Source organism: Cryptococcus neoformans, chromosome 1, assembly GCF_000149385.1.
Source record: "Cryptococcus neoformans var. neoformans B-3501A chromosome 1, whole genome shotgun sequence".
NCBI classification, from domain to species: domain Eukaryota; kingdom Fungi; phylum Basidiomycota; class Tremellomycetes; order Tremellales; family Cryptococcaceae; genus Cryptococcus; species Cryptococcus deneoformans.
The window spans coordinates 421,112-445,731 of record NC_009177.1 but is presented as its reverse complement, the minus strand read 5'-3'; the positions used below and the strand labels follow the sequence as shown (position 1 = coordinate 445,731).

The 24,620-nt window shown below is 50.3% G+C and overlaps 8 protein-coding genes across 8 annotated transcripts; 3 read left to right on the top strand and 5 right to left on the bottom strand.

The window, feature by feature from the left end:
• Positions 1–2,180: 2,180 nt before the first annotated feature.
• Positions 2,181–6,206, top strand: CNBA1600 (hypothetical protein; the record flags this gene model as incomplete). The annotated part of the gene is made up of 6 exons (XM_773067.1): positions 2,181–3,035; positions 3,087–3,814; positions 3,892–4,112; positions 4,163–4,500; positions 4,555–4,713; positions 4,767–6,206. 6 exons carry the CDS (start codon positions 2,181–2,183, stop codon positions 6,204–6,206), a joined length of 3,741 nt encoding a protein of 1,246 aa, XP_778160.1.
• Positions 6,207–6,638: 432 nt separating this feature from the next.
• Positions 6,639–8,436, bottom strand: CNBA1590 (hypothetical protein; the record flags this gene model as incomplete). Its single annotated transcript, XM_773066.1, has 7 exons — positions 6,639–6,709; positions 6,774–7,107; positions 7,161–7,284; positions 7,358–7,411; positions 7,486–7,839; positions 7,899–8,326; positions 8,395–8,436. 7 exons carry the CDS (start codon positions 8,434–8,436, stop codon positions 6,639–6,641), a joined length of 1,407 nt encoding a protein of 468 aa, XP_778159.1.
• A 348-nt stretch (positions 8,437–8,784) lies between these two features.
• CNBA1580 (hypothetical protein) lies at positions 8,785–10,954 on the top strand (the record flags this gene model as incomplete). Its single annotated transcript, XM_773065.1, has 12 exons — positions 8,785–8,870; positions 8,922–8,939; positions 9,002–9,164; positions 9,299–9,617; positions 9,682–9,837; positions 9,892–10,064; positions 10,128–10,185; positions 10,246–10,287; positions 10,358–10,503; positions 10,566–10,577; positions 10,633–10,836; positions 10,901–10,954. 12 exons carry the CDS (start codon positions 8,785–8,787, stop codon positions 10,952–10,954), a joined length of 1,431 nt encoding a protein of 476 aa, XP_778158.1.
• Positions 10,955–11,075: 121 nt separating this feature from the next.
• Positions 11,076–12,659, bottom strand: CNBA1570 (hypothetical protein; the record flags this gene model as incomplete). The annotated part of the gene is made up of 3 exons (XM_773064.1): positions 11,076–12,168; positions 12,212–12,345; positions 12,381–12,659. 3 exons carry the CDS (start codon positions 12,657–12,659, stop codon positions 11,076–11,078), a joined length of 1,506 nt encoding a protein of 501 aa, XP_778157.1.
• Positions 12,660–12,808: 149 nt separating this feature from the next.
• CNBA1560 (hypothetical protein) lies at positions 12,809–16,889 on the top strand (the record flags this gene model as incomplete). The annotated part of the gene is made up of 4 exons (XM_773063.1): positions 12,809–15,492; positions 15,552–15,969; positions 16,050–16,480; positions 16,547–16,889. 4 exons carry the CDS (start codon positions 12,809–12,811, stop codon positions 16,887–16,889), a joined length of 3,876 nt encoding a protein of 1,291 aa, XP_778156.1.
• A 169-nt stretch (positions 16,890–17,058) lies between these two features.
• CNBA1550 (hypothetical protein) lies at positions 17,059–18,323 on the bottom strand (the record flags this gene model as incomplete). Its single annotated transcript, XM_773062.1, has 3 exons — positions 17,059–17,751; positions 17,809–17,835; positions 17,895–18,323. The coding sequence occupies 3 exons, from the start codon at positions 18,321–18,323 to the stop codon at positions 17,059–17,061; spliced, it is 1,149 nt and encodes a 382-aa protein (XP_778155.1).
• A 550-nt stretch (positions 18,324–18,873) lies between these two features.
• CNBA1540 (hypothetical protein) lies at positions 18,874–22,332 on the bottom strand (the record flags this gene model as incomplete). The annotated part of the gene is made up of 6 exons (XM_773061.1): positions 18,874–19,154; positions 19,206–21,744; positions 21,794–21,914; positions 21,970–22,066; positions 22,119–22,256; positions 22,305–22,332. 6 exons carry the CDS (start codon positions 22,330–22,332, stop codon positions 18,874–18,876), a joined length of 3,204 nt encoding a protein of 1,067 aa, XP_778154.1.
• Positions 22,333–23,071: 739 nt separating this feature from the next.
• CNBA1530 (hypothetical protein) lies at positions 23,072–24,480 on the bottom strand (the record flags this gene model as incomplete). Its single annotated transcript, XM_773060.1, has 4 exons — positions 23,072–23,816; positions 23,862–24,078; positions 24,135–24,288; positions 24,340–24,480. 4 exons carry the CDS (start codon positions 24,478–24,480, stop codon positions 23,072–23,074), a joined length of 1,257 nt encoding a protein of 418 aa, XP_778153.1.
• Between the last annotated feature and the right edge of the window lie 140 nt (positions 24,481–24,620).

The window sequence follows — 24,620 nt, the reverse complement described above, 5'->3', positions numbered from 1 at the left end:
AAAAGACGATAACACAAACTCAATCTAAGGCACGTCGAAAATCCGGTATTTTGTTCCTGAAATAAGAAAAAGCAAACTGCTGCTTTTGTCTCTTTGCGTCCGTCTTACTGCTGCCTCCGTAGTCATGTCCACACTGCACATGCCCTGCTCATCGCTTATTTGTCCAATTATGACCCATGTTACGTTATGTTGTTTGCTGAATATGTGTATTGCGATCGTGGAAGATGACGCTAATCTTCTGGCTTTTACTGCACATTAACCACTAATAACCATCACTACTCCTCTTCTAAACAATCGGTCGTCTAAACGCTGTTGAGAAGATTCTTTCTGTGTCTATGGTGCTATTTTACCTCTATGCAATCTGCCGGCTATTGGATAGCATTAGCTACTAGTATCGTCTGCGGGTTACTATGAAGGAAGGAAGTGTTGCAGTTGAACAATTGACTGTTCTGTTGTTCAGATTCTCCACCATGACTGTCGTCCAGAAGGAGTCCCAGTTAACGGTAGTAGAAGCAACATACTGCACAAGTCGTCCTTCTGTTCATCTTTAACAAACTGCTGGAAGAAATCTTCATTTCTTCTCCAACACTTCATATGGTTAACGCTCATCCTCAGGCACAAATTCTAATTTTAGCAACTAACTAGTGACAACCAGTTATCTTATTATTCGTTTTCTTCGCTTGATCCTGACCCATATCAAATACTGAGTACAAGCTCGCGAGACATGTGGGCAAGAGATTAAAAATGCGACCCTGCGGTATGCCATCAACGAAAAAAGGCAAACCACAATGCGTCGGCTTTTTTGGCTCCTTGCTGAAACTGGAAACTGTTGATGATGATGAGGGATGGAGTTCTCCTGCCCAAAGACTAAACACAACTGATAAATTGGGGGGTGTCTGAGGTATTGAATGCTGAGAGTATCGTCCATCATCGTTAGTTTGTCGCATGTCGCATGGTTACGATGATTGAGTAGATTGTATCGAGGATCAAGAAGAAGGATTGTTGTCAGGATTGTTGTTCGAACCGACGCTGCCGAAATCACCCCTAATTTTATTTAACAGTACATTTCAAATTACTTATTTATTTACTATAATTTTTTCTCCGGGACCTATGTATTAAAAATAATTGTACACAGCCGGTACCTTGCATCTTTTTAACAGTTGGTTTTTCCGTTGTTTTTTTTCTGCCGTTTTCCCGTCTCGCATACCCTGATCAAACCCGCCGAGATGACGATGCACCGACGACGGATTACATGATAAATGCATATGCGGACTTTCTGATCTTCGCCACTGTCGCTACGCATCCGACGTTCTTGGCAATTTGTCAATCGCCAATGCCAGACATTATCACTGCACATCTTCCTCAAGTCCCGACTTCCACGCATGTGTCTTGGGACCTGGATCTCGGATTATTAGCATTCGGCATCGTTGCAATCTATCCACCATTCACCATCATCTAATAAAGTTAAAATCTCTGGAAATTGAGGATTCGGATGATTGGGTCGAAGCCCGAATCGCTCTTCGGACTCGCCCACGATTGCCAGGTACCGCATGCAGAATCTTCTATCCATCTCTTATTTTTATTCGCTTGACGCCTTCCAGGCATGACAGGACACGGACGTGTTCTTCTTGGGTCTTGAGGGTTATATATTTCCGGTCCCAAAATCCATTCCGTTCCGACGGAAGCCTGGTAGAGATAATATGATCTTCTGTACAGTGCAAAAATGTGTATGTGCGAATAAAATACGACGACCGACATAATAAATTAGTAATAATTAAACGAAGGTACGTAGTATCTACGTATCCTATTCGTGCCGCATGCTGCGAACAATAAGCACGTCGGATCATAGCGAGAGATCATGCACATCCAAGATCCAACTATCCTAGACACATCAAAGGCTCCTCCTTGGGAACTTCAAACTCAAAGCTACTTTTGGGAACAACTTCAAACCAGTCTTGAAACTTGAGAGCGAAGCAAGGAGCAAAGAGGAGGAGGAGGGGGTCGAACAGGGGTCGAAAGTCCAGTCAACTCCAGTCACTATTAAATATGATGATGCTGGAAGAAAACGCTGCTATTCGTTAAAACGGGCATTATTACACTTCTCGTCGATCGTCACGGTCCTCCTACAACACATCCCGTATCTTATCGTTATCTCCCAAATCATCTCCACAACATGGCTCATGCCTACACCAGAGAATAAACCAGCCGGAAAGGATTCAGATCCTTCCTCTTCCTTCCCCATCTCATCTCCGTCTTTCTGGGCAGAAGCTGCCAACATCCCTATACCCCCAGTTGACCACAAGCATCCTCGCTCTTCGCCGGCCGAAGCCGATACAGGAGAGGTTTCTTCTCGTGTACAGGATGACTCGCCATTGCCCAAACGCCCTCGCACTTCCACAAAGTCACCGGATCATGGCTTAACATTTCTCCCTAATCCCCAGGACATTGACCCCGATGATCCACAGGCTTATTTAGCGAACCCCGAGTATGCACCCAATAGATTTGGGGATATAGGAGATTACATGCGCAAAAAGGAGATCAAGGTTCAAGCGCAGAATGCTAGCATTGCGGCCTCAGTAGCTTCTGGAACACTTCCTCAAATATTCGCGGGATTGTCCTTCTATATCAACGGGAATACCCAGCCTTCAATGGAGCAGTTGCGAAAGCTCTTGCTTCAACGTGGTGGGACGGTCTACCCAGTCTTGAGAAACAAAACAATGGTCGACTATATTATTGCACCTGTATTGACCCTGAAGAAGCATGAAGAGTTTAAAAGGCACAAGGTGGTGAAAGAGGGATGGGTGGTTGAAAGTTGTCGGCAGGACAAGCTATTGGACTGGAGGAAATGGAGGCTGCAACCTGATGGTGAAGGGTCAGAAGCGGGCGCAAAAGGTTTAGAAAGTTTCTTTGCCCAAAAAGCCAAAGCCAGACAGGATTTCGTGGAACCAATAGAGGAATCAAGTAACGATCCCATAGATAAAAAACTGGCTGCTCCTGTGGATGAAGATACAGCACGTAACGCACCATCAGAAGTTGTAAGCACGTCCTAGAGCCGCTTCTTATTCATCTACTGATGAAAGGACTAGATCAATGTCACACCCACCAAGCCCATTCCCATGCAGCTTCAGCGCCTCTTAACCCCCCGCAAACAACGTCACGCACCTATTCCTATCTCCCCTGGCCAACCACCACCATCCCCCACTTTTTCAGCACCGGTATCTCCAAAAATCCAAAAACCTGAAGGAGCATGGGAGCATTACTATAAAAAGGAGTCCAATGAACACGCCGCAAAAGCCCTTCAGTCGGATACGTGGCGAGCACAAAATACTGCCGAGCAGGGGAATGCTGGAGGGTTCATTGATGGCTATTATCAAAACAGCAGATTGCATCATCTATCCACCTGGAAGGCTGAATTAAAGGTGCTTGTCAGAGATGCACAAAAGAGATCTGAAGAAGCCTTGGCGAAAGCTGCGGTGAAGGAGCTTGCTGAAGGGGGAGAAGAGCACGGTCAGGCCGTCCATTCCCTCGCCAAATCCGTTTTGCCGTCGATTCCTCTTCCTGCAGTACCATCTGATTCCGCCAACCGTGTCATCTTTCATGTCGACTTTGATGCCTTTTTTGTCTCATGTGGTCTTGCGACCCGCCCACACCTTAAAGGCAAGCCTACAGTGGTGTGTCACTCATCAGGAAGAGGTGCGGGAAGTACTTCTGAAATTGCAAGCTGTTCATATGAAGCGAGGGAGAAGGGGGTTCGAAATGGAATGAGCTTGGGCAGGGCCAGGGAATTGGTAGGACCCGACCTCAAAACAATGCCGTAAGTGCTCTTTCCCAAAGCCTCTTCATCCACTGACCCTGTCGTCTTGTCAGATACGAATTTGAAACATATAAAAGATTTTCACTAGCCTTTTACACCGTTTTGATGGCTTATGCCGACGAACTTCAGGCTGTGAGTGTTGATGAAGCACTTATTGATGTAACAAGCCATGTGGCGGCAAGAGCGGCGTTGCCACAGGAGACAGCTGTTGGGAAGAAAGGAGAAGAAAGGGACCCGGCTGTAGAGCTGGCAGAAAAGATCAGAGATGATGTTAGGGAAGTCACGGACGGATGCGAAGGTAAGCCCGTAAGTTCTCAGCACTAGGAAGTGGCTCAAGCCAGAACTTAGTGAGCATCGGTATTGCCCATAATATTCTCCTTGCCAAGTTGGCAACAAGGCATGCGAAGCCTGCTGGTGTCTACCATCTCATTTCAGAAGCCATACCTTCCTTTGTCCATCGCCTTTCAGTTGAAGATTTCCCTTCTGTTGGGTACTCTACCAAATCCAAAGTGGAAGCAGCATTTAAAACAACAAAGGCTGGCGAACTATTGGATATAAGTAAAGGAAGATGGAAGAGTGTTCTAGGTGAGAAAACTGGTGAGATGTTGTGGGGTTACTTGAGGGGAATAGACTCGAGGAAGCTAGAAGGGGATAAAGTCAGGAAGAGCGTTAGTGCTGAAATGAATGTGAGACTTTCACCTTCCCCCTTGGACTTTGCGTAAGGACTGACGGGATGATAGTATGGAATACGATTTCAAACGCAAGTACAAGCTGAGCAATATGTCCACGATCTGGCAGCCGAAGTGTCCAAGCGCATGAAGAATGTCGGAGTCAAGGGCAGGCAGATCACCCTTAAATTATTAAAGCGACATCCAGATGCGCCTGTAGAACCACCGAAAGTGCGTACATCTGGTTTGAAATGTTGTTGCGCCTGCTGACAAGCAACTCCTAGTTTTTGGGGCACGGATGGTGTGAAACGTATAACCGCTCTTCTACTCTTTCTGCTCCTGGCGGCGGACCAACGGATGACCCGAAAGTTTTGGGAACAGAAGGTGTAAAACTTCTGCGGTCCTTGAGCATTGACCCTGTTGAATTAAGAGGAGTGGGTATACAGGTTACAAAACTTGATACTGAAGGAACAGAAAGAGGACAAGTTGATAGACCAGCGGGACAAAGGACTCTCAACTTCGCAAAGCAGTCAAAGAATGACACAGAACCTGTAGCTGGTCCCTCTCGGCTTCCAGCACAAGCTCAGAATACAGAAATAGATGGCTTGGATGCCGAATTTTTAGCAGCTTTACCGCCTTCTCTCGCTTCTGAAGTTTGCCGCGACCACGCACTTAACAATTCAAATGCCACGAAAGCAGTTGCTGTGCAGCCTTCCCGAACGCCGCCCCTGGAGATCATCTCCATTCCTTCTTCTACCCCTCCTCTCAAAGCTGAGTCCCCACGCTCGCTTCGACCGCCTTCTCCTCAAGCAGATACTTCTCCCGAAAAACCCATCTCTAAGCTCAGAGGCCCCAATGAGGCTGCCCACATTACACGCCAGTTACGGCCTAAAACAAAGGTTCAGATGAAAGCAGGCATGGTGGCCGAGGGTCCGTTATTCGGTGCTTGGTCAAAGGCTCGGGAGAAGACCGTCGAAGTCGAACTTGACAAAACTCGACACCAAAAGTCAACGATTGTCGATCTCACTAGTACTTCGTCCCCGCAGGGTACGGGATCGGACAACAAAGCGGAACTCGACGAGGATCAAATTGTTCCAGGGTATACTCTAGCCTACCTTCGCTCACTTGGAATTGATCCAGATGTCTTGCTAGCCCTTCCGAAGGCCATGCGCAAGGAAGTTATTGTTCAAGAGGAAGAAAATGCCCGGCGCCGACAAGCGCTCTTTCAACCTGGGGATAGATCCAGATCAAGAGGGACGAGTACCAGTGTCTCACCTGTCAAGTTGGGAGGTGTCGGCGCGTACAGAGGCCGCTCCACATCACGGTCAATCCCGCCGCAGCAGAGACAGAGTGTCAAGATCATCAGGCCGCCCAAACCCGCTCTCATGAACTCGACCGAGCTTCCCGATGTGCTCAGGACTATTGAATTATGGATCGAGTCCAGAGAAGATAGTCCGCCGGCAGATAAGGATGCTATTAAAGTGGCTGCATTTCTCAAAAAATGTTTGAATGATGGCGAGGGCAGGGTTGGGGATGGAGTTGAGAAAGTCGTCGAGGTGTTGCGATGGATGAGAATGATCATAAAAGAAAAGTGGGCACAGGACGAAGGGTTAAACGAGGGTGCGAGTGAGGCTGGAAGGGAATGGTGGAGAATATGGAGACAAATGAGAGATGAGGTAAACCTTATCTGTGTAAAGAAGTTTGGTGCGGGGTTGAGGATCTGATTTTTCTTGTTTGAATTCCTGTTGTATCTTGGAAATTGTATGTTACGTTGATATGCAGATACATGTGAAGAATACGGTAGAACGGAGAAAAATATGGTACGAGATAAGGAGGTTCCGATAGTGAAGTAGACACGAAGAGTCCAACAGATTAAACAACATTAGCGACAGTTATGATGCAAGTACAAATTCCTGTACACCCCGATGATATAGTGATCCTCTGAGTTAATTAGCTCTTGGCATCATACCAAAACACTTCTCGAACAACATCAGTAATTTATTGCGTACGAGCAGATCTTCCTCAGAGACAAGAGTTATGGCGTCGGTGGGATATGAGCGAGCAGGGGAGCCTTGTGAGGAACGAAAGTAGGCCTGGCGAGTTATTGCTTTACTTAATGCGGAGATGGCTCCTGTTAGCCCCATCATGAACAGCGGTCAAGTGGTCAGCGAATGCCATAAAGGACCTGATGAAAAGTCCAAAAAGTCCTTCTTACCAGAGGCGACGTCTTTGTGAAACCAGCCACATTGGTTAACACAAGAGCTCTACGACCATACTCAAATTCCACTTACAGAACATGTCCCAGTAAGAGGGACTTTGCTCCCCATTCATTTTGCTCATTGTTGACATCAAGGCGTAGTATGGCCCATGGCGAGACTTGATATACTTTGAAGTACTTTGTTTGGATCCAGAATTCGAGTCTATAGCAGCTTGACAAAGAGCGAGTAGCGAATGGAGTTCCTGAGCCGAATGTGGACGCAGTTCTTCTATGAGCTCCGAATGCGATACGGGAGTGATAGTAACAGGCCGTCTCCTTCCCGAAGTGAGCGCTCCTCCGGACAAGAAAGTATTCTGACAGGTCTTGAGTATAGTTTGTGCGGCTTGCGGTGTCGCGGCTTCGATATACTGTTTTCGAAGCGAGTATTCAGCACAGCAGCAGACTTTAAAAGGGGGCGTACCAGGTAGTCCTTAGTACGCCCGTCGAATCTGTCAAGGAGAATATGGATTGGTTGAAGGGTACTGTGAGATAACGAATTTCTCGGAAGGAAGGCCTCAACAATGGCCGGAGTGATGTCCTGATATCTTTAGCTATTGGCTTTCATTACATCTTTGATGTTTAACTTGCCCATGCCACGTTATCGATTCTCATTACTACGGGTCCGACTCCAAGTCCATGCTCGAATGGTGAGGGCAGCGTGGTCGTGGGACTCTTTTCCGAACAGTGTTGGAGCTTCACGATGTCTTCCAAAGTGACAGCCTCAAAGGTATCGATTAAGCAGAAACATACAGGACATTTGGCTTGACTTTGGGTTACTGTAACAGCACCAAGGGTAGATGAGAAGCAAGAGGCACACGTGACATCCTTCACCATTATAATCAGCAATGGGAAACAGCAAAGCACAAAAGAGGTTTACTTGACAAGGCATAATCTTTTTTGCGTTAGTGATTGTCGTGCCTCTACCGCAAGCTTCACAAGCCACAGTATCTCCATGTTGGTTCAACTCTCCCGGCTGAGGGGCATGAAAACTAGAGCTTGAGGCCGATGTAACAGAGCAAGATTCGCTACAGCGACGATTAAAGTCACGAGGTACCACCGTATGGCTCGAAGTTGTACGGCAAGATAATAAGCGATTCGGTCTCAAAGCCGGATGTTCAGATTTGATGGAGGTCTGTTTGAGAAGTAAGGCCTATGAAACATATGTTTAACAAGGCTTATCAAAGCGTATTTCCACCTTACGATATCCCGGATATCCAAGCGCTGACTTTGACCATCCCGAATATCTCTATCAGGGGTAATAATCACGGAAGTCTCTGTCTCCGAGTCGCCCTCTGACAACTCGGAGACACTACTGTCCCAGCCCGACATTTGGCATGCTTCCATTTCTATGGCTGGAGATGAATATTCTACCCGGTCAATCTCGTCACATTCAGTCGGAGAGGGTGAACGGCTTTTAGAAGTGTCAAATGAGTGTTGATGATTGAGACGGTTAGGCGAATGCGACGGAGTGGAAGGCGAAGAACTGCAGCTGGATCCTTCTGAGCTTGATACTTCAAAGTACTGTCCAATGTTCGGCCCGAGGATGACGAATTTGGATGAACCTGATTGGCGCGGTGGGCTGCCGTCCTATTATACCCAGTCGCATACGACGAGGATGTATGTTAGTCGAAAGGCTGGGTTGGCAGAGCACCTACATCTGGCCGTGGGGCGTTAATGAGTGAGAAAGGGTTGGCCATTGGAGTCGGTTGGCGGGAGGTCACAACGATTTGGAAGGAAGGAAGAGAAAGAAGAAGGAACGAAGGGAGATGGGATTCGTCAGTGAGGAAGACAGTCGCCAGGATGGAGTCCAGTCACCCAAGTCGGGGATGGCCGACGGGGCGGTGGAGGCCACGCGGTGTGCAGAAGATGACTTCCCTGAGAGTAACCGAAACCCGCGTGGGGCGTCGCTCCGTTGATTATTATGGGATGCGCGAGGTGACCGTATGGGTGATCGTCTATTCCATCCTTGATTCTCCGCCGCTTATCCTTTTTTTACTTTATATTTTCCGCTTTCCACTCTCCCAGGAAATCCCACAAGCACAGCAATGGCCGATCCCAAGTTCCTCCAGTACGTCGACGACCACAAGGACGACTACATCAACAGGCTCTCAAAGGCCGTCTCCATTCCCTCGTACGTTCCCGGTCAAGTGTCAAGTCTCTCGTGCTCACATCAGGTGAACAGTGTCTCCGGAAACCTCAGGTGAGGACTGACACACACACGTATTTGTACTCGCGACGCACATTGCTAACAGCTGTGGGCAGCTACGTCAAGGATGTCGAGGCTATGGGCGAGTTCCTCCTCGAGCAGCTCACCTCTCTTGGTGTCAAGGCAGAGAAGCGGGCTATTGGCACTCACACCCTTGAGGGCAAGGAAGTTGATCTCCCTCCTGTCATCATCGGCCAGATTGGCCAAGACCCCAAGAAGGTGTGTGGCACGGTCTCCCTCATATGTCTTGATGTCCCTCCCCTCTTTGCCCCGGGCATAGATAGTGCACAGCGGGTGTATAAACCCTTCCTTTGTACGACTTTGTCGCTGACTATCAACTGACGTGACACTAGAAAACCCTCCTCGTCTATGGCCACTACGATGTCCAACCCGCTCTACTCGAAGACGGCTGGCTCTACCCTCCCTTTGAGCTCACCCCCGATCCCAACGGCAGTGGCCGACTTTACGGCCGTGGCTCAACCGATGACAAGGGTCCAGTCATGGGCTGGTTAAACGTCCTCGAGGCGCACAAGAAGCTTGGTATCGAGCTTCCTGTCAACCTCAAAGTCTGTTTTGAGGGTATGGAGGAGAATGGTTCTGTCAACCTGGACAAGTTTATTGAATCTGAAAAGGACAAGTTTTTCGCCGGTGTTGACTGCATGTGTATTTCTGGTACGTATATATATATGTTTTTACTTTTTATCCGTTGTTGCGAGCGCGCGCTAATCGAATATAGACAATTACTGGCTTGACACCAAGACCCCCTGTCTCACTTATGGTCTCAGAGGTATCAACTATTACGAGATCAAGATTTCTGGGCCTGACAGGGATCTTCACTCTGGTGTCTTTGGCGGTACCGTCCACGAACCGATGACGGATCTTATCGCTCTCAGTAAGCAATTTGGGAAACACACACAGAGAGAGAGCTGACGAGTGTTATATATAGTGTCCAAGCTTGTCACTCCCGACGGCCAGATCCTCGTTACCGGTATCAAGGACCTCATCGCGCCTGTCACCGACGATGAGCGAGCCAAGTTTGAGGCTATCCACTTCCAGATGGAAGATATTCATGCCGCTGTTGGTGGTGAGGTCACCATCTCCGACGACACTGTTACGACTGTGGGTTTCTTGGACTCTTGAAACGCGGTTTTTTTTGGTTCATTGTTTGCTCACGGGCTGTAGCTCATGGGAAGGATGAGGAACCCTTCATTGTCTTTGCACGGTATTGAAGGTGCCTTTTGTAAGTAACTCGCGCGCTTTAGCTGGTGACCTTTTTTTTTTTTTGACTAAATGGTCATAGCCGCCCCCGGTTCCAAGACTGTGATTCCCTGCTGTGTCAAGGGTGCGTTCTTACCCTTTTCCTCCGCTTGTTGTCATTACACTTGTATCATATTGACGTGGGGGGTGTCTAGGCAAATTCTCTATCCGTCTTGTACCCAACCTCACTGTTGCCAGTGTGACTGACCTCGTCGTCAAGTACGTTGAGGAAGAATTCAAAAAACTTGGTTCCAAGAACAAGATGGAGGTGTATCTCACTCACGGTGGTGAGCCTTGGATTGTGAGTTATGCCCCCGGCGAGTGTTGATGAATGTAAAGAGGCTGACAATCGTTTTCTTTCAGGCTGACCCCAATGTGAGCACGGTTGGCAACAATGCAAGTGGATGATAAAGACTGACCCAAAAAAAAGCACTACTCTTATCGAGCGGCGCACAAGGCTACCGAGTCTGTTTACGGCCAAGTGCCCGACTACACCCGTGAAGGCGGTTCTATCCCTGTCACCCTCGACTTTGCCAACATTCTCAACCTCAACGTCCTTTTGTTACCTGTCGGAAGGGGTGATGACGGAGCTCATTCCACCAACGAGAAGATTGACACTGACAACTACATCCGAGTGAGTATTTGTCGGTTGTGCATCTAAAGGCGGTGGCTTGCTTACCATGCGAATATGTTTACAGGGCACCAAGCTTCTTGGAACTTATATGTACGAGCTCGCTGCGGCCCAGGCCTGAGCGCGAGCAAAAACGGTGGTTGTATATTCTTAAATACCGGGAAATTGAAATGCAGTTTCATCATTATTGATACGTATCGGGGGTAACGAGTATAGCATTTGTATACAACACCATTTGACATCTAAAAGCCCGCAAGGTCTAAAGCGCTTATATATTGAGAAGTGGCTCGTATATCCTCCTCCTCTTCCTCTTCTTCCTCTTCTTCCTCGTCGTAATCATCTTCATCCTCTTCGCCTTCTGATTCTCGTAGATGGTCTTGATCGTCTACGTCGTCGGCCGAAGCGGTGACACCGCTGGTAGATGATTCCGCCATTTCCGACGAGGATAACGTCGGTTCACGATTCATGTTAAAGGCGTTCATCGACGTGGTTATAGTTTGATTCGCAGCTTTTCCTTCTGCTCCTAAATCACCACGCTCTCGCTCCTCATCTCGCTCCTCATCCTTCGGGGTTTCCACGGCCGCCTGTTTTGCCGACTTCGCCTGTTCCTCTGCCTGGGGTGGTGTCACACCCGCACTTGACAGGACGCCGGCGATCCCATTGAGACTTGCATTGACAATGTTCGCTGCCACGCCCAGGACACCTTGTTCCGGTGATCCCGTGCGGTCTGACACGGTATCGGTGCGTCCGACGCCAGCTCCAGCGTTGGGACCTGGTGAGATGGACGTCTGGGCGTCGTCTTTTGTGGCGGGCGGCGGTGGTGGAGGGGGGCTTTGAGTGTGGGTGGGCGAGGAGGTTGTTGATTTTTCGCGGTGGTGACGAAGGGACGGCATACGTGAGATGTCAGAATGAGCGGGCGACGGGAGAACGGGCACAATGGGTCCCGGGCTGTTGAGCGGAAGAGCTGTGAGCGTTTGCTGCTGCTGCTGCTGTCCTGGCGGTTGAGACTGAAGCTGGGTCTGGGCTTGGGGAGGCAAGGGCGGGAAGACGAGCCGCATCGTTGGGTGCTTGCGGGCTACAAGGGGGTGAGGGAAGGGGAGCGGGTTGAAGGAGACGGGTGTGGCAGCCGGGGTGGAGGAGGACCGGTCGCGCGGTTTGGGGCGGGGCTGGGCGGACGGGGGACAGGGCCAGAGCCATGCGGGGTAGGGCGGCGGCGGCAGCGTGAATTGGTCAGCGGTGGACGGCGCGCCCGCGGACGCCGACGAGGACGAGGGCGGCGCGCAAAAGGAGCTTATGAATGCCACGAGGGGCAGATCTTCGTAGTTTGGCGCAAAGCTGCAGCGCCGTCAGTACTGGCGCCGTCACTGGCAACACGCACCGGCTGATCTCGTCGACGATAGAGTCCATATGCCAGCCCTGCAGCTTCCTGAGGCACGCGACCACGAGCGTTGTATGCGACACGCCGTCGACGTCGGCGATGCACAGCGGGTACAGCGCCGGGTCCAGGATGATCTAGCGGTCAGCGATGCACGGGCGGCGGGACGCACCTTGAGGGCGAGGGCGACCTCTGTCCTGCCCATGCCGAGCTTCTCCTCGTCCATCTCGTCTGCGCGCACCCACTCGACGCGCACGCCGTGCTGGCGGGCCCATGCGCGGAGGTGGTGGTCCGCGGGCAGGGGCGCGGGGCGGAGGAGGAGGAGGGTGGCGAGCGGGAGGCGGGGGAGGAAGGGGAGGTTCGCGGGCGCGGGGATCGCGGCCCGGTAGAGGGTGTCGCGGTGGGGGGGGAGCGCGGCGGCGATCGCGAGGTGTTTCGGGGGCGTCACCATCCTTAGTGGCAACCGTCCATCAAAACGTCCGTGACGCCGGTTATGGCCTGGCCTTTCCATTACGTACGCAGTGTAAATAGTGGATAAATAATCACCCAGTAGATACATTGCCGCCATAAGTAATCTTGAATAAATAACACACCCCCGCCATGCCCAAGCCCACGTTCATACAGACCGTCCTCCGCAAGCCGGCACGCTCGTACGCAGACCCAAACGCCCCCCCGCCCTGGTCAGACAGCTACCGCGACGCCGACCGCTATCCCGCCTCCGCCGCATCCCGCTATGCGCCAGTGGACGACTACCGCCCTGCCTATCCCGCCCACAGCCACATCGGCCACCAGGACGCCGGCCCCAGCAGACGGGTCTCTCGCGCTCCAAGCTCGGTCGTGTCCGCCTCCGCTGCAAGCGATACCTCGTTCAGGACCAGGTTCCCAAAACCGTCGGGGAAAGCCACCCACCATGTCGTCCTGCGCAACGGAGAGATCGTCCATGCCCCCGTAGGAGAGTCCGTCTCGGAAATAGGCACCGCCTCTGCTGCACCATCTGTGCGCTCTTCAAGAAGAAAGGAGAAGCCGCCGCCTCCCGTGCAAGCCCAACCGGGTAATGTGCCAGCAAAGACGACAAAGAAGCGCAAGCCAAAGCCGGTCATCGACCGTTCAGACTCTTCATTGTGCTCGACACCCCCGGCACTGCACTCGAGGCTGAGCGAGACGTCGTCGGCTTCTTCTTCCCCTTTGGTCCCCATCTCGCCCGTCGCCCCCACTTTGCCGCGGGTGACCCAGTCAGCTGCAGAGAAACAGCTAAAGGCTGCAAAACAGCCTACAAGGCCGCCCATATCAGTGCCCGCAAACGCGCCTACCGCCCTGCTTACCCCACCTGCCTCGAGACAATCAACGCCTAGCTCATCTTCCCAGTCCGTAACACCACCCACACCAATCCCGCCTAAAATTGAACTCGTGCAACAAGTGTCGGATTCAGATTCAGATTCAGAAGTGTTCTACACCCCTCGCTCTTCATTCTCATTTTCGTTTGACTCGGCTACTCCAGTCGCCATCGACCCACCTCTTCCCGAGCCTATAGAAACGCCTAGAGCTGTCGACATGGCCGAACCTATGCTGGACCCGGTCGTCACCCCGAAACCGAGACCAAAGACAGAAATCCTGTTGGGCGCTCCCGTGTTCAACCTCTTGCCTCCTACACCAGCGCCTATACCCGATCCCATCTCCACCCCTTTCCACTCTCAGCCCGCTTCGCCTATTGATCGATCCGCCCTCCATCCCGACCACCTACCGCATACCACCTCTCGTCCCACTCTTGCACCTAGAGTAATCAACCCCCCTCGCAACACGGCGGAACAGCCGCCGCCTCTTCCTTCAAAGGACGACGAGGATATGGAGAGTGCATCAGGCCAAGCAGGCTCAGATGACGAAAAAGAGTCGGCGCGTCAACCCCATCGTCGTCGTGGTGGCGGCTCCGGCTCACGCACTCCCAAATCGTCTTCCCGGCCTTGTAGCAGAGCACAGTCCATTCGCTCCTCGTCGCGGCGTTCGCACAACGCATTCGAAGGTATCAGCCGATCAACTTCCGAAGCGTCCTTTGGATCCGGCGGCGGAGGAGGAGGAGGACGAGATGGAGCAAGTGGTGCCAGCAGGGCAAGTAGTATCGTCGCCGGGTTTGGCAAAGGTGGATGGGCGGCGGCGGCGGCGAGTACTGGTAGCAGATCCGGCGCGACAACGCCTGTCATGTACTTGCCTCCCAATGGAACTACAGGATGGGAGGGATTCCCACCTACCGCTGCCGGCGCTAGTAATTCTCCACCAAGAAGACAGTCCAAGTTCACCCCGTTACCCGCTGCATCTTTACCTTCCTTTGACAAGCTGATCAACTCTCCCAGCCTCGCAGGCGGTTCGATCCATTCTCCTTCCAACGCGTCAGCCAACGGGGGCAACGTCCCGCAAGCTCTTTACGACCCGAGTGTATCAGCATCAGTATCAGCATCAGCATCAGTACCGGTATCGTACTCGTCGCCTAGCGAATATTCTCAGGGCTCGGCGTCGGACAACTTGCCGTTGCCGAGTCGGTCGTATGCGCCCAAGCTCTATTCCAGCGAGACGCGCCAGAGTTGTAGTAGTAGTCGTTTATCAGAAGCGGATGCTGATGGTCAAGAGGACAGTCGTCAGGGTTTGAACACTACGCGATCCGAGCTCCAGCGTCCAGAGGCTCCCGTCTATCCGCCAAGGACCCCATCGCCTTTACCCCCATCATCGTCATCACCTGGCCGTCTCTCTCAATACTCTCGTCCTACATCTCCCTCATTATTAACATCAGAATCCACTTGGCGTCCCCCCCAATCCCAATCCCAATCCCAATCCCAATCACCTATCCCTACACGTCCAACAACTCCGCGGGCAGGGTTTGAACCGCCTTCCTTCCTGGACCCCGACATCCTCACCATCCTTCCAGAGATGACCCCCCAAGACTCTGAACGTCTCTATCGCTCTTCACCCCCTCCCGAGAGGAGCCGCTCAAGGTTATCCATGTACCACGATAATGGAGGAGGACATTTGTCGCATTCGAGAAAGTCTAGCATCTTTAGAGGCTCGAGGAGCGAAGTCGGCCACGGTCCAACAGCTGGACACGTACATGGTGGCAGTGAGGCAGGCGAAGAAGATGATGGATTGGCTGAATTGCCTTTACCGTCCATGATCAAGAGGTCGAAGAGCGCTGCTGGGTATAGATTTACAGGCGGGTCAAAGTGGGAAGGGAGTTCGTATGGTGATGGGATGTTGATGGAATCGCATGGAAGGGATCAAGAAAGTGCTCCTGGGTACACGTGAGTCTTGCCCTTTTTGTTTTTTCATGTGTTGAGATTGAGGCTGATAAACATCGTAGCAACTTGATTTTACCTCTGGGCGCTTACAAACAGTCAAACCCGGCCAAATCAGCGCCCGACCTAGACGCACGTATCCTTGGTCTTCCACACGCCACCATGGCATCCATCACACTCCATTCCACATTTGACCACCACAACGCTACCCCCGCACACCTCCGTGACCAGCTCCCGCCCCTTGTAGAGTTTAGCTCTCACTCAAAACCCCCAGGAAAGACGGGAAAGAACCAAGTGCTCGTACAGGTTTATGCTGTTGCGGTGGATCAAGTGGATGTACGTGCCGTGGACGAAAAGGGAAGAGGGGATGTGGGCAAGTATGTGCCGGGAAGGAGTTTTGTGGGGAGGGCGCTGGTGGTTGGAACAGATGAAAAGGAAGTGGTCAGAGGTGACGTCGTGATGGGTTTATTGGACATTCGCAAGGTAAAAAAAAGCGGTTTCAATACCTGTTGAAGATGTTTGTGAAATTATGTATTGCTGACAAACTTTTTTTACTCTTTTAGAGCGGCGCATTGGCAGAGTACATTCTTGTCGACCGTCGACGTGTCTCTCGAGCACCATTCCCTACCCTTCTCACACTCGAACAACTCTCGATTCTCCCTCTCCAAGGCATCGCTGCAGCGCGATGCGTTCGTGGCTCTCTCAATCGCCAGTTCCGCGCCATTATCATCAACGCCCATACTGGTATCGCCGCACTCGTCTGTCAGGTCATGTCCCGCGCAGGTGTATACGTGACGGCTATCGTCCCCGGTGGGGACGACTCGCATGAGGCTCACCAAAAGTGTATTGAGAATGGGGCCAAGGGAGTGCTCATGGGTTCTCCGGCGGCAGTGATGATCAATCTGGAGGAAAATGGGTATGACTTTGTGTTTGACACCCAGGGTGGGCAAAGGGTGTATGACACTGCAAAAAGAGCATTGAAGAGTGGCGGAAAGTGAGTATGATTTCGGTTTTGTTTCATTACCATGTCATGGGGGGTTTCTAAATGTGCATTCTGTAGATTGGTATCGACCAAGCGCCCCGAAACAACTCTGAACCGCGTCCCGCCCCACTTGGCTTCCCGCCCGTCGGGCATCAAGACACTGAGAACAGTGTTTGGTTCAAAACGCAAAGACTCAAAGTTTATCGCCTTTGAATACGTCTCTCCCATCGGGTCTGGTGAGCCAGAGATTGACGCATCCGGGATGGATTGCCGCGATGTGATGGAGGAACCGTGTATGGCATCCTTTAGGCCAGTGCTGGAAGGTGAGAACGCAGTGGTGCCCTTTGAAAGGGGAGCAGATGTCTTTAAACGCCAAGGATGGGATGAGTGTGGCGTGAGGGTCGTGAGGATTATCAACTAGTGTTCTGCTTTTTAGGTCCACAGTGTGACTCTTTCATTATACAAGTATAAAACTGTTTCTATATTCATTCCGTAGAACACGCCTATACGCAAGGACGATATATTATACATGTTTTGTTTTTTTTTTCATCAACAGTCCAAGATACTTGTACAAAATCGATACAATGTCATCAATCATTAAACGTCCCATACCCTTCATCCATCTCTCTTGTACACCAATCTCGTCCGATACTACTGCCCGCTTGCCCGAGCTCTGCTTCCCCATCAACTTCTCTCCCTGTAGAACTACCCCAGCTTCGCCCTAAAAACCTTGCACTTCTTGTGCGCCGGACTAGAGGCCCTATGACTGGAGATCTATCAAGGGCTCCAAGGCGAGAGGATATACTGAGACTGGCCGGGAACGTCGGCACAGATAGAGCTGCAGGGGATAAAGGAGGTGGGAGGTCGATGATAGAGGAGGAAGAGACTGACGAGGCATCATCACCTTCTGGGAAACCGTCATGTCCGTCCGAAGTATAGTCATCATATTCGTAAACAGGTTCGCCGCCTCCGCCTTCATCCTCATCCGTATCATCACCCGCATCCTCCAAGAACTGGTCATTCACACGGAATACATCCCTTTCTCCTTGCACGCCTCTCTCGCTCCGCGACCAGTCACTCCTCACAGTAGTTCGACTAACGTTACTGATATTCCTACCGTGCATTCGTCTTTGAGCTCTTAATGACCCTGGTGTAAGGATGGCACTTTCGGTATGGAAGGCGAACGGCATGTCTGTCTGAGTATAGGACCGTGGAAGACGAAGGGCGAGGGGATTGATGCGAAGAGGAGGCGGGGACAAACGGAGAAGGAGCAGAAAAACGAGCTGTAGACAAGGTCAGCCTAATCAATAGTCAACGATGATACTGCCGTATTCACGCACATATTCAACGATCCCCAGACCTCCAAACTACGTTGTCGTCAGCTCCATCGTCGCATTGTATACTTGGTATACAGAGGCAGACTCACCGCCATAAGAAACCAAATGAGATTGGTCTCTAATCCCTCATTTCCATCGTTTTCCAAATTCCGACTTAACACCCTTCTGCATGCCTCCCATATTGCCATGAAGATACTGACAGCCTTGACCACACCTACCCAGCCTCCCCTTGCGCGCCAGCGTTGAGTGCACCCGACTGCAAAGAGTACAAGGGCCCGGGCGATACCGATTGTCAACACATCACCGGGAAGGCCCTGAGAAGTAGAGATATGGTGATGAAGGGTATACAGCGCATCCAATGAGGCCAGCGGCACGAGCGGATAGGCGTATCGCAGGCTGAGCCTGCGACCGTTAGTCGGTGGTGGGACGAAGGAAGATTCTGGTTGGGATGAAGGATTTATGAGTAATGGACTGTATGTTGATGCTGACCCTATAGAAGAAGAATAACCGCGGGGCATTATAGACTATCCCAAGTCATTATCAACGTAGATAAAATGATGACTAGAAGAAAGGAGATGACAATTGATCTTCACTCGCGGCAACATCTCCACAAGTCCCCCGCGATTGCTTGTTGGCCTCCCCAAGCCATGCCTGACCATGGATAACAAATTTAGTATTCTTCATGTGATTCTCTTTCATTAGAGGAAAATTCCCGTTATATGGTATGCAAGATGATCTTGCTAATGTAGAAGGGTCTGCTTTTTTCAGCGGCTGATTGACGAGATGCTCAATACCCGTTGGTACAAACTTATTTATTACTGTAGTAGGATGCATCTGCGCGCACAAGTGATACGTAAATAAATAATGGCCAGGAGGGTCAGGTCTCTTCTTCATATTGATTATATTTTATCGACACTTTTAATTTGTCGTAAAAGGTATTTCCATGCATATGCTTACAAATGTTGTACAGTTATATAGTTTTTACAGGCCAATACATACTCCTCAGCTCACAACCGACGGATCAAAAAAAGTCCATGGAAGGCGGCCAACCATCCTGGTGCAAATCACTCATCTCCATACCGGTTTACCCCCACCCTCGCCAGTGGTCACACCAGAATTCAGCCTAGTCATTGAATATCTGGTGCTCAGGCTGGGCCTCGGGAGTGGAGCGAGGGCGGAGACATCTCCCACATTCAGTCTATTCACTGATGGCCGGGTAGACAGCCCGCGAGACGTCGAAACCGAGGTATCTCCACAAGAAGCCGCACCACGGAGATTGCTCAGAGAAGGGCGAGAAGAAATGGAAGGTGCTCTAACAGGAGGGGAATAGGTACTACCCACTGATCCAGCTAGGTAAAATATGTCAGTGGCCATCAGGCAGCGCCTAAAACTCAGCTTACCTTGCACAGACATCCTCCTCTTGCTATCGTTGCTAACTATTCGCGCCCCACCCGATAAAGTTGACAACCCACCGCTCGGTAAACCCTTTCCCACACCAGAAAAAGATGCTTCGGCGTGACCAGGGATCATACTCAACCTTTGCTTCGGCCTGCCATGTCTGTCGGGACCAATCATCGAGTCTCGTCTGTGGGGCGGAACCGGAGGAGGGAGCATTGTTCCGGCAGTCGCTGATGCAGGCATAGCGATTTTAATATTAGCGAAAGCAGAAGAGCTATTGGCTTTAGCAGCCGATGATGCCGTCGGTTTCAAGAGGCTGGAAGTGGATGAAGAGGAAGGAGGACTCGGTTGAGCAGAAGTTTGAATGGACATCTCGGACAAAGGTCCGGGCCGACCAGGCTTGGCTGATGAACCCACGAAGCCAGTACGGCCAGCGCGGCTAGAGCCCGAAGTGGGAGATTTTGAGTCAAAGCTTAGGTTTCCCCCAACATTGTCGCCAGACTGCGACTGCGAAATTAAACCCCGAGCCATCCTCATCTGTTTCCATGCCGGGATCTCTTCACTTGCGCTGGTATTTGAGGTTGAAGGAGCTGGAGACATTGAAGCGCATGATGTAGCGGAAGAAGCAGGCCTTAAAGAAGAAGGAATCATGGAGACGGGATTAGTCTCTTCTTCCAAAACGCTATCTTCGCCACCACTTCCTGGACTTGAGAAGATTGGACAGTCAGGAGCGATGGACCGATCGTCGATTTTGCCCTCTCCAGTCTCATCTGGCCAACGAATCTGTCTAGGCTTGGCCTCGATTGCTTTTTCAGGCACCGACATTCCAGCAAACAAATTCTTTCGGAGAACACTCTTCGGGGAGACGTTTTGGCGCATGGGGGAGTGGGCATGCCGGCCAACGGATACTCGCCGAGGTGATGGAGCAGCCAGGGACACAGGTAAGCGATGTTGAGAGGGGGCGGCAGGCAGCGAATGGCTCTTCCCAAACAGTACAGCTGTACTTTGGTCGACTTGATTCCCCAGAGCAAGGAATCTACTTTTGAGAGATGCTAGATCGTCGTCTGACTGCATGGATTGGACGGCAATGATCTCCGATCGGAGCTGGTTTGAGAATCTGGAGAAAGCTGATGCGGCTTTAGCTAGAGCCTCTGCTTGCTGGGAGATGTAATCTCTGAGACCTCGCTCCCTAGCTGCTGCCACGCTCCTGGCGGTATGCGCTTTGTGTTCTGCTACTTTCAATTGATGTTGATATAACGCTTCTTCAATGTCCTCCCCAAACATCTTCTCTTCTGCCTTTTTGAGCAAGTTGGTGAGGGTGATGTATTTGAGACTTTTGTTCTGGATGCCAGCCTGAATTTCGTGATTGAACCTAAACGCATCATCTTGCTGTAAGATGAGAGAGCGCAGATGGTCCTTTTCCTTCTTGGCATCTTCTTCCGATCTCCCATCTTTTACTTCCACCGTGATGTCTTGCAAGCGAGCCTCCAGCGCCTCCACTTGCAGTACAGAAGCGCTCCATAGAGCCTCCATTTCCGACCCTTCCACGATGATCGGTAAGAGTGCATCAAGCTCTGCCTCCACTTTCGCTAACTCCTCTCGTGACTCTGCTCTAGCCTTCTCCAGTCGCTTCTGCTGCAAGCCTGATTTGGCGTTATGGCTGTTATCAAGTTGTGATCTCAAAGTTTTGATAGTCTCTTCGAGAGTCACAATCTTTTGCAACCATTGGGCTGTACGAAGTTCTACACCTGCAGTATTGCGGGATACTTTGGTCGACACCTTCTTTGCTTTGTCAGCCCAGAGGAGGGTGTTGTTCGTTTCTTCTATATCCTTTGAGCTCGGAGAGATACAGTTGATCATAACTGTGCGGCAGTTACCCCCAAGGGAAAATTTGAGCAGTCGGGTGAGCTTGCTGTCTCGATATGGAACATGGACGCGAACCCCTCGTACTGGCCGCTGGCATAGGGCGGATATACAGCCACTTAATGCAAGGAGAGATTTGTTGATGTTGGCGCCTTCTTTCATTCGCTGCCCTCTGTTAACTGAAGCCTTTTCACTTCCAGCCAGATCAATGATCGAAAGGGTTGCGGAAGTTGAACATTGTCTGACAATAGAGTTAGCGACATCAATGTCTGTCCCCCTCTCGTTTCTGCCAACGTTGATCTGGAGGACAAGGTGTGATCTGGAGGACACAGAATTCCGTTCGGTGAATGAGGTACTTCTTCTATCATTTCCCAGCATTACCAGCGACATGACCTCTTCCACGGATGTCGGCCGCTTCAAGGTGACTTTGTCGATTGTAACTCTTTCCTTCTCATTCTCCAGCAGCTTCAAGCCTCCATATGGGCAGTTAGGGTAGTCATCGCCCAGGAGATCTCGAATCGTTTCGTTGTAGATCTCTACCATGGACATCTCGAAATATGTATCATATTTGTCTTTGGTCTCTTCCACAAGATCAAAGAGTTCTCGCATGGTCCGGATGATTATACCGGGCTGTTCTTCGGTACCAGAGATGGTGTGGGTTTTACCACAGCCTGTAGCCTGAGCATCCCAAATGAGCTTTAGTAGCCAAGACAGAACGGAAACCTACGCCATATGCAAATACGGTAGCGTTGTAGCCATCTAGGACGCCTGGAAGTAGGGGCTTGGCTGTTTTGGTAAATACTTCCTCTTGCTCAGCACCCATCCCGAAAACTTGATCAAACACGTATCTGCCGGGCAATCAGTAACCGTCAAAATAGCGAGCAGTAAGAAGCAAGTTCGTACTTTCTATTTTTGTATCTACGTCCCATGACAAAAGGTCCTCGCTTTCCTGGCTCCTCTAAAGGCTTGTCGAAATCAAGCATTCTATGATCAATGACATCTACAGAAGTATTATCAGCCATTGGCATTGAAGCCCATAGTCCTCGACTTACCCACGACCTCTCTCAATGACCCCGCGGCAGCTTTCTGTGGAAGTTGACCAAAGTTTCCATCTCCTTGGAAAAAAGGTTGTGTGGAAGGTCTTTGAACGAAAGGTAATTCCTTTTCGGGGTGCCATGGTCGCACACGGACTGAGAGTCATCAGCAGGGAAAATAACAAAGCAGAGATAGTTGCTTACCCGCAATCTGGATGGCATTGTTGTCCATATTCAAGAAGTTACTCCTTCTTGATGTTTGAGCTCTGACGATTGTTTATAAGACTATCGAGGTAGGGCGATCCTAAGACGTTGAATGTTTGTCGGTGTGCAAGAGGCCGTTCCAAAGCTCTAAACGAACGGAATTGACAGTCCACAAGAATGATATCTGCCTTCGCCTAGGATTTGGCAGGCTTCCTGGACAGGGGAGGGGTGTAAGCCGATGACTGATGGTTGAAAAAGTAGGTCAAGTGTAGAAACGACGGAGTGCCTTGATTGTGTGGTCGCTGTTGTTGTTGACTTGTAATGCGAGAAAGCAAACGCGCCCTAATTTATTTTCCTGTTTTTTTCAATTTTATCCCACCGACGCCCACTATAAAATAGTTTCCTTCTTCTGAAGCCTGCTGTAAGCTGCGTGCTGCTAACGAATGTGTAGCTATATATGTAGTATTATAATGCTGATCCCATATCTACGTTAATGGCCATGGTGCTACGTATCTTTCGGATTTGACATAAAATGCCATACTGCAGCTATTGTACGAATGCACGATTAACAACACCATGTATAGTTTCGAATGCACTTCATAACCACTTACAATAGGCCTACTAAGTTGTCCGCTGAAATCCCGTCGTTATTACTACTGTTTAGATATCGATGATCTGTATCTGTTTGAGCTTCAGACAACAGCATGTACACAAGTCTAACTATATTGTATTGCAGGGGTAATTATGACAGCTGAACGTTGCCCTCCTCATCCGTACAACAATTGAGCTTCATCCTGAGAATCGGCTCTCCAAGCTTTGCTTACACCATCTCCACACCTCAAACAATTCCATTTTACTTCTTCATCGGTCTTCTCCAGTTCCTGTCGGCCATTCCGCATTTGTTTACTGCGATAGATCTTTTGAAGATTCGTCTTGCGATGCCTGTACAGCTCCTCTCCTATACAATAATAACACCACAAACATCCTCCATCGCAATCCGTTCTAGCAGGCATGAAAATCCCACACTCTTCCTCACCGTCCGTCTCGGAAGCTTCATGACCGAATGCAGCCTCCGAAGACCCAGGTATGGGAGGTAGTGTCAATGAGGAGCCTTGAGAAGTGGATGACAGGGGGACAGGGGCAGCAGAGTGTCTTATGTAGCATATTGGGCAAGTAGTTTTGGGAAGATGGGCCAGTGGACCGCCGTGTTTCCTTGGCTCATTATCTCCACAATTCAAACCTCTGCGGTCCAAAGGAATTGGGGGCAATGAACTATAGTCGATATCGGTGGGCTGCGAAAGAAAGGTGCTGATGGGCTTGAAAAATCTAGACGGAGAAAGGCGTAGGAACGGCGGAACTGTTGGTAAAAGTGGTATGACGAACATAAGAAATTCAGTGAATGCGCTCCAGACCAGCTGACGGTTCATGAACTCGTACGAAACGAGTTTGGTGAGATGTGGTTGAGATGGGACCAGCCGCAGTCCCAGGATCCTCATTAAAAGGGAAGGGTACCTAATAACAGATTAAATAGATGCAATCTAACGAGTGCACACTCACTTCCCATCCCATAGAAAACCTGCCCAACCAGATGCCTCCCAGATTTTGGAAGCTAGTTCAATCCTACCAAGTGCTTTCCATGCTTTCTTACGCCAGTCGTAATTTGGGAGGTCCGGCCATTGTTTAGATAGCGCGTGCTGTCTTATCCTTTTGAGGAGGTAAGAGGGGAATATTGGGGGGTGAAGCAGTAAATACAGCAAAAGGGCGGATCGTATTGCTATATGGCATCAGTTCCTAGCTATCAGATATTCTCATGACAACAGTTTTACTCACTTTTTATCCCTAGTTGAGGATGGTGGATGAGCTTCAAGTTTTGGAGTTTGGCCCCCGGCGAACTGCGAGACAATGAATCACAAATGCCTAATCGAAAAATGACTAGCTTTATGACAAGCTCTATCTCGGGCTTGAAATCCCATGATACTTTTGGCTGAACATATGAATCAGTAGTGAGGAAGGATCATTGTTGGTATTTACTTACCTTGAAGTTGTCGATCGACCTCAAGACCTTCTCGCCAAGCATGGATACGAGAGCATCGTCTAGCTCATCCGCATCTAATTGATTGACCTTAGGAGCCCTAGAAGACTCCGCAGGTGATTCCCCTTCGTACACTTCTCCCATGGGATGAGTAGCTGTCCAGTCAGGGTCTCATTTATATAGCAGACCTGAATTATTGAAGATAGCTTGAATGATAATTATGTACGTGCTTCGTTCTGAAGGTTGCCGTCTACTCTTTCGGACCAGATGATTGCCGGATGAGC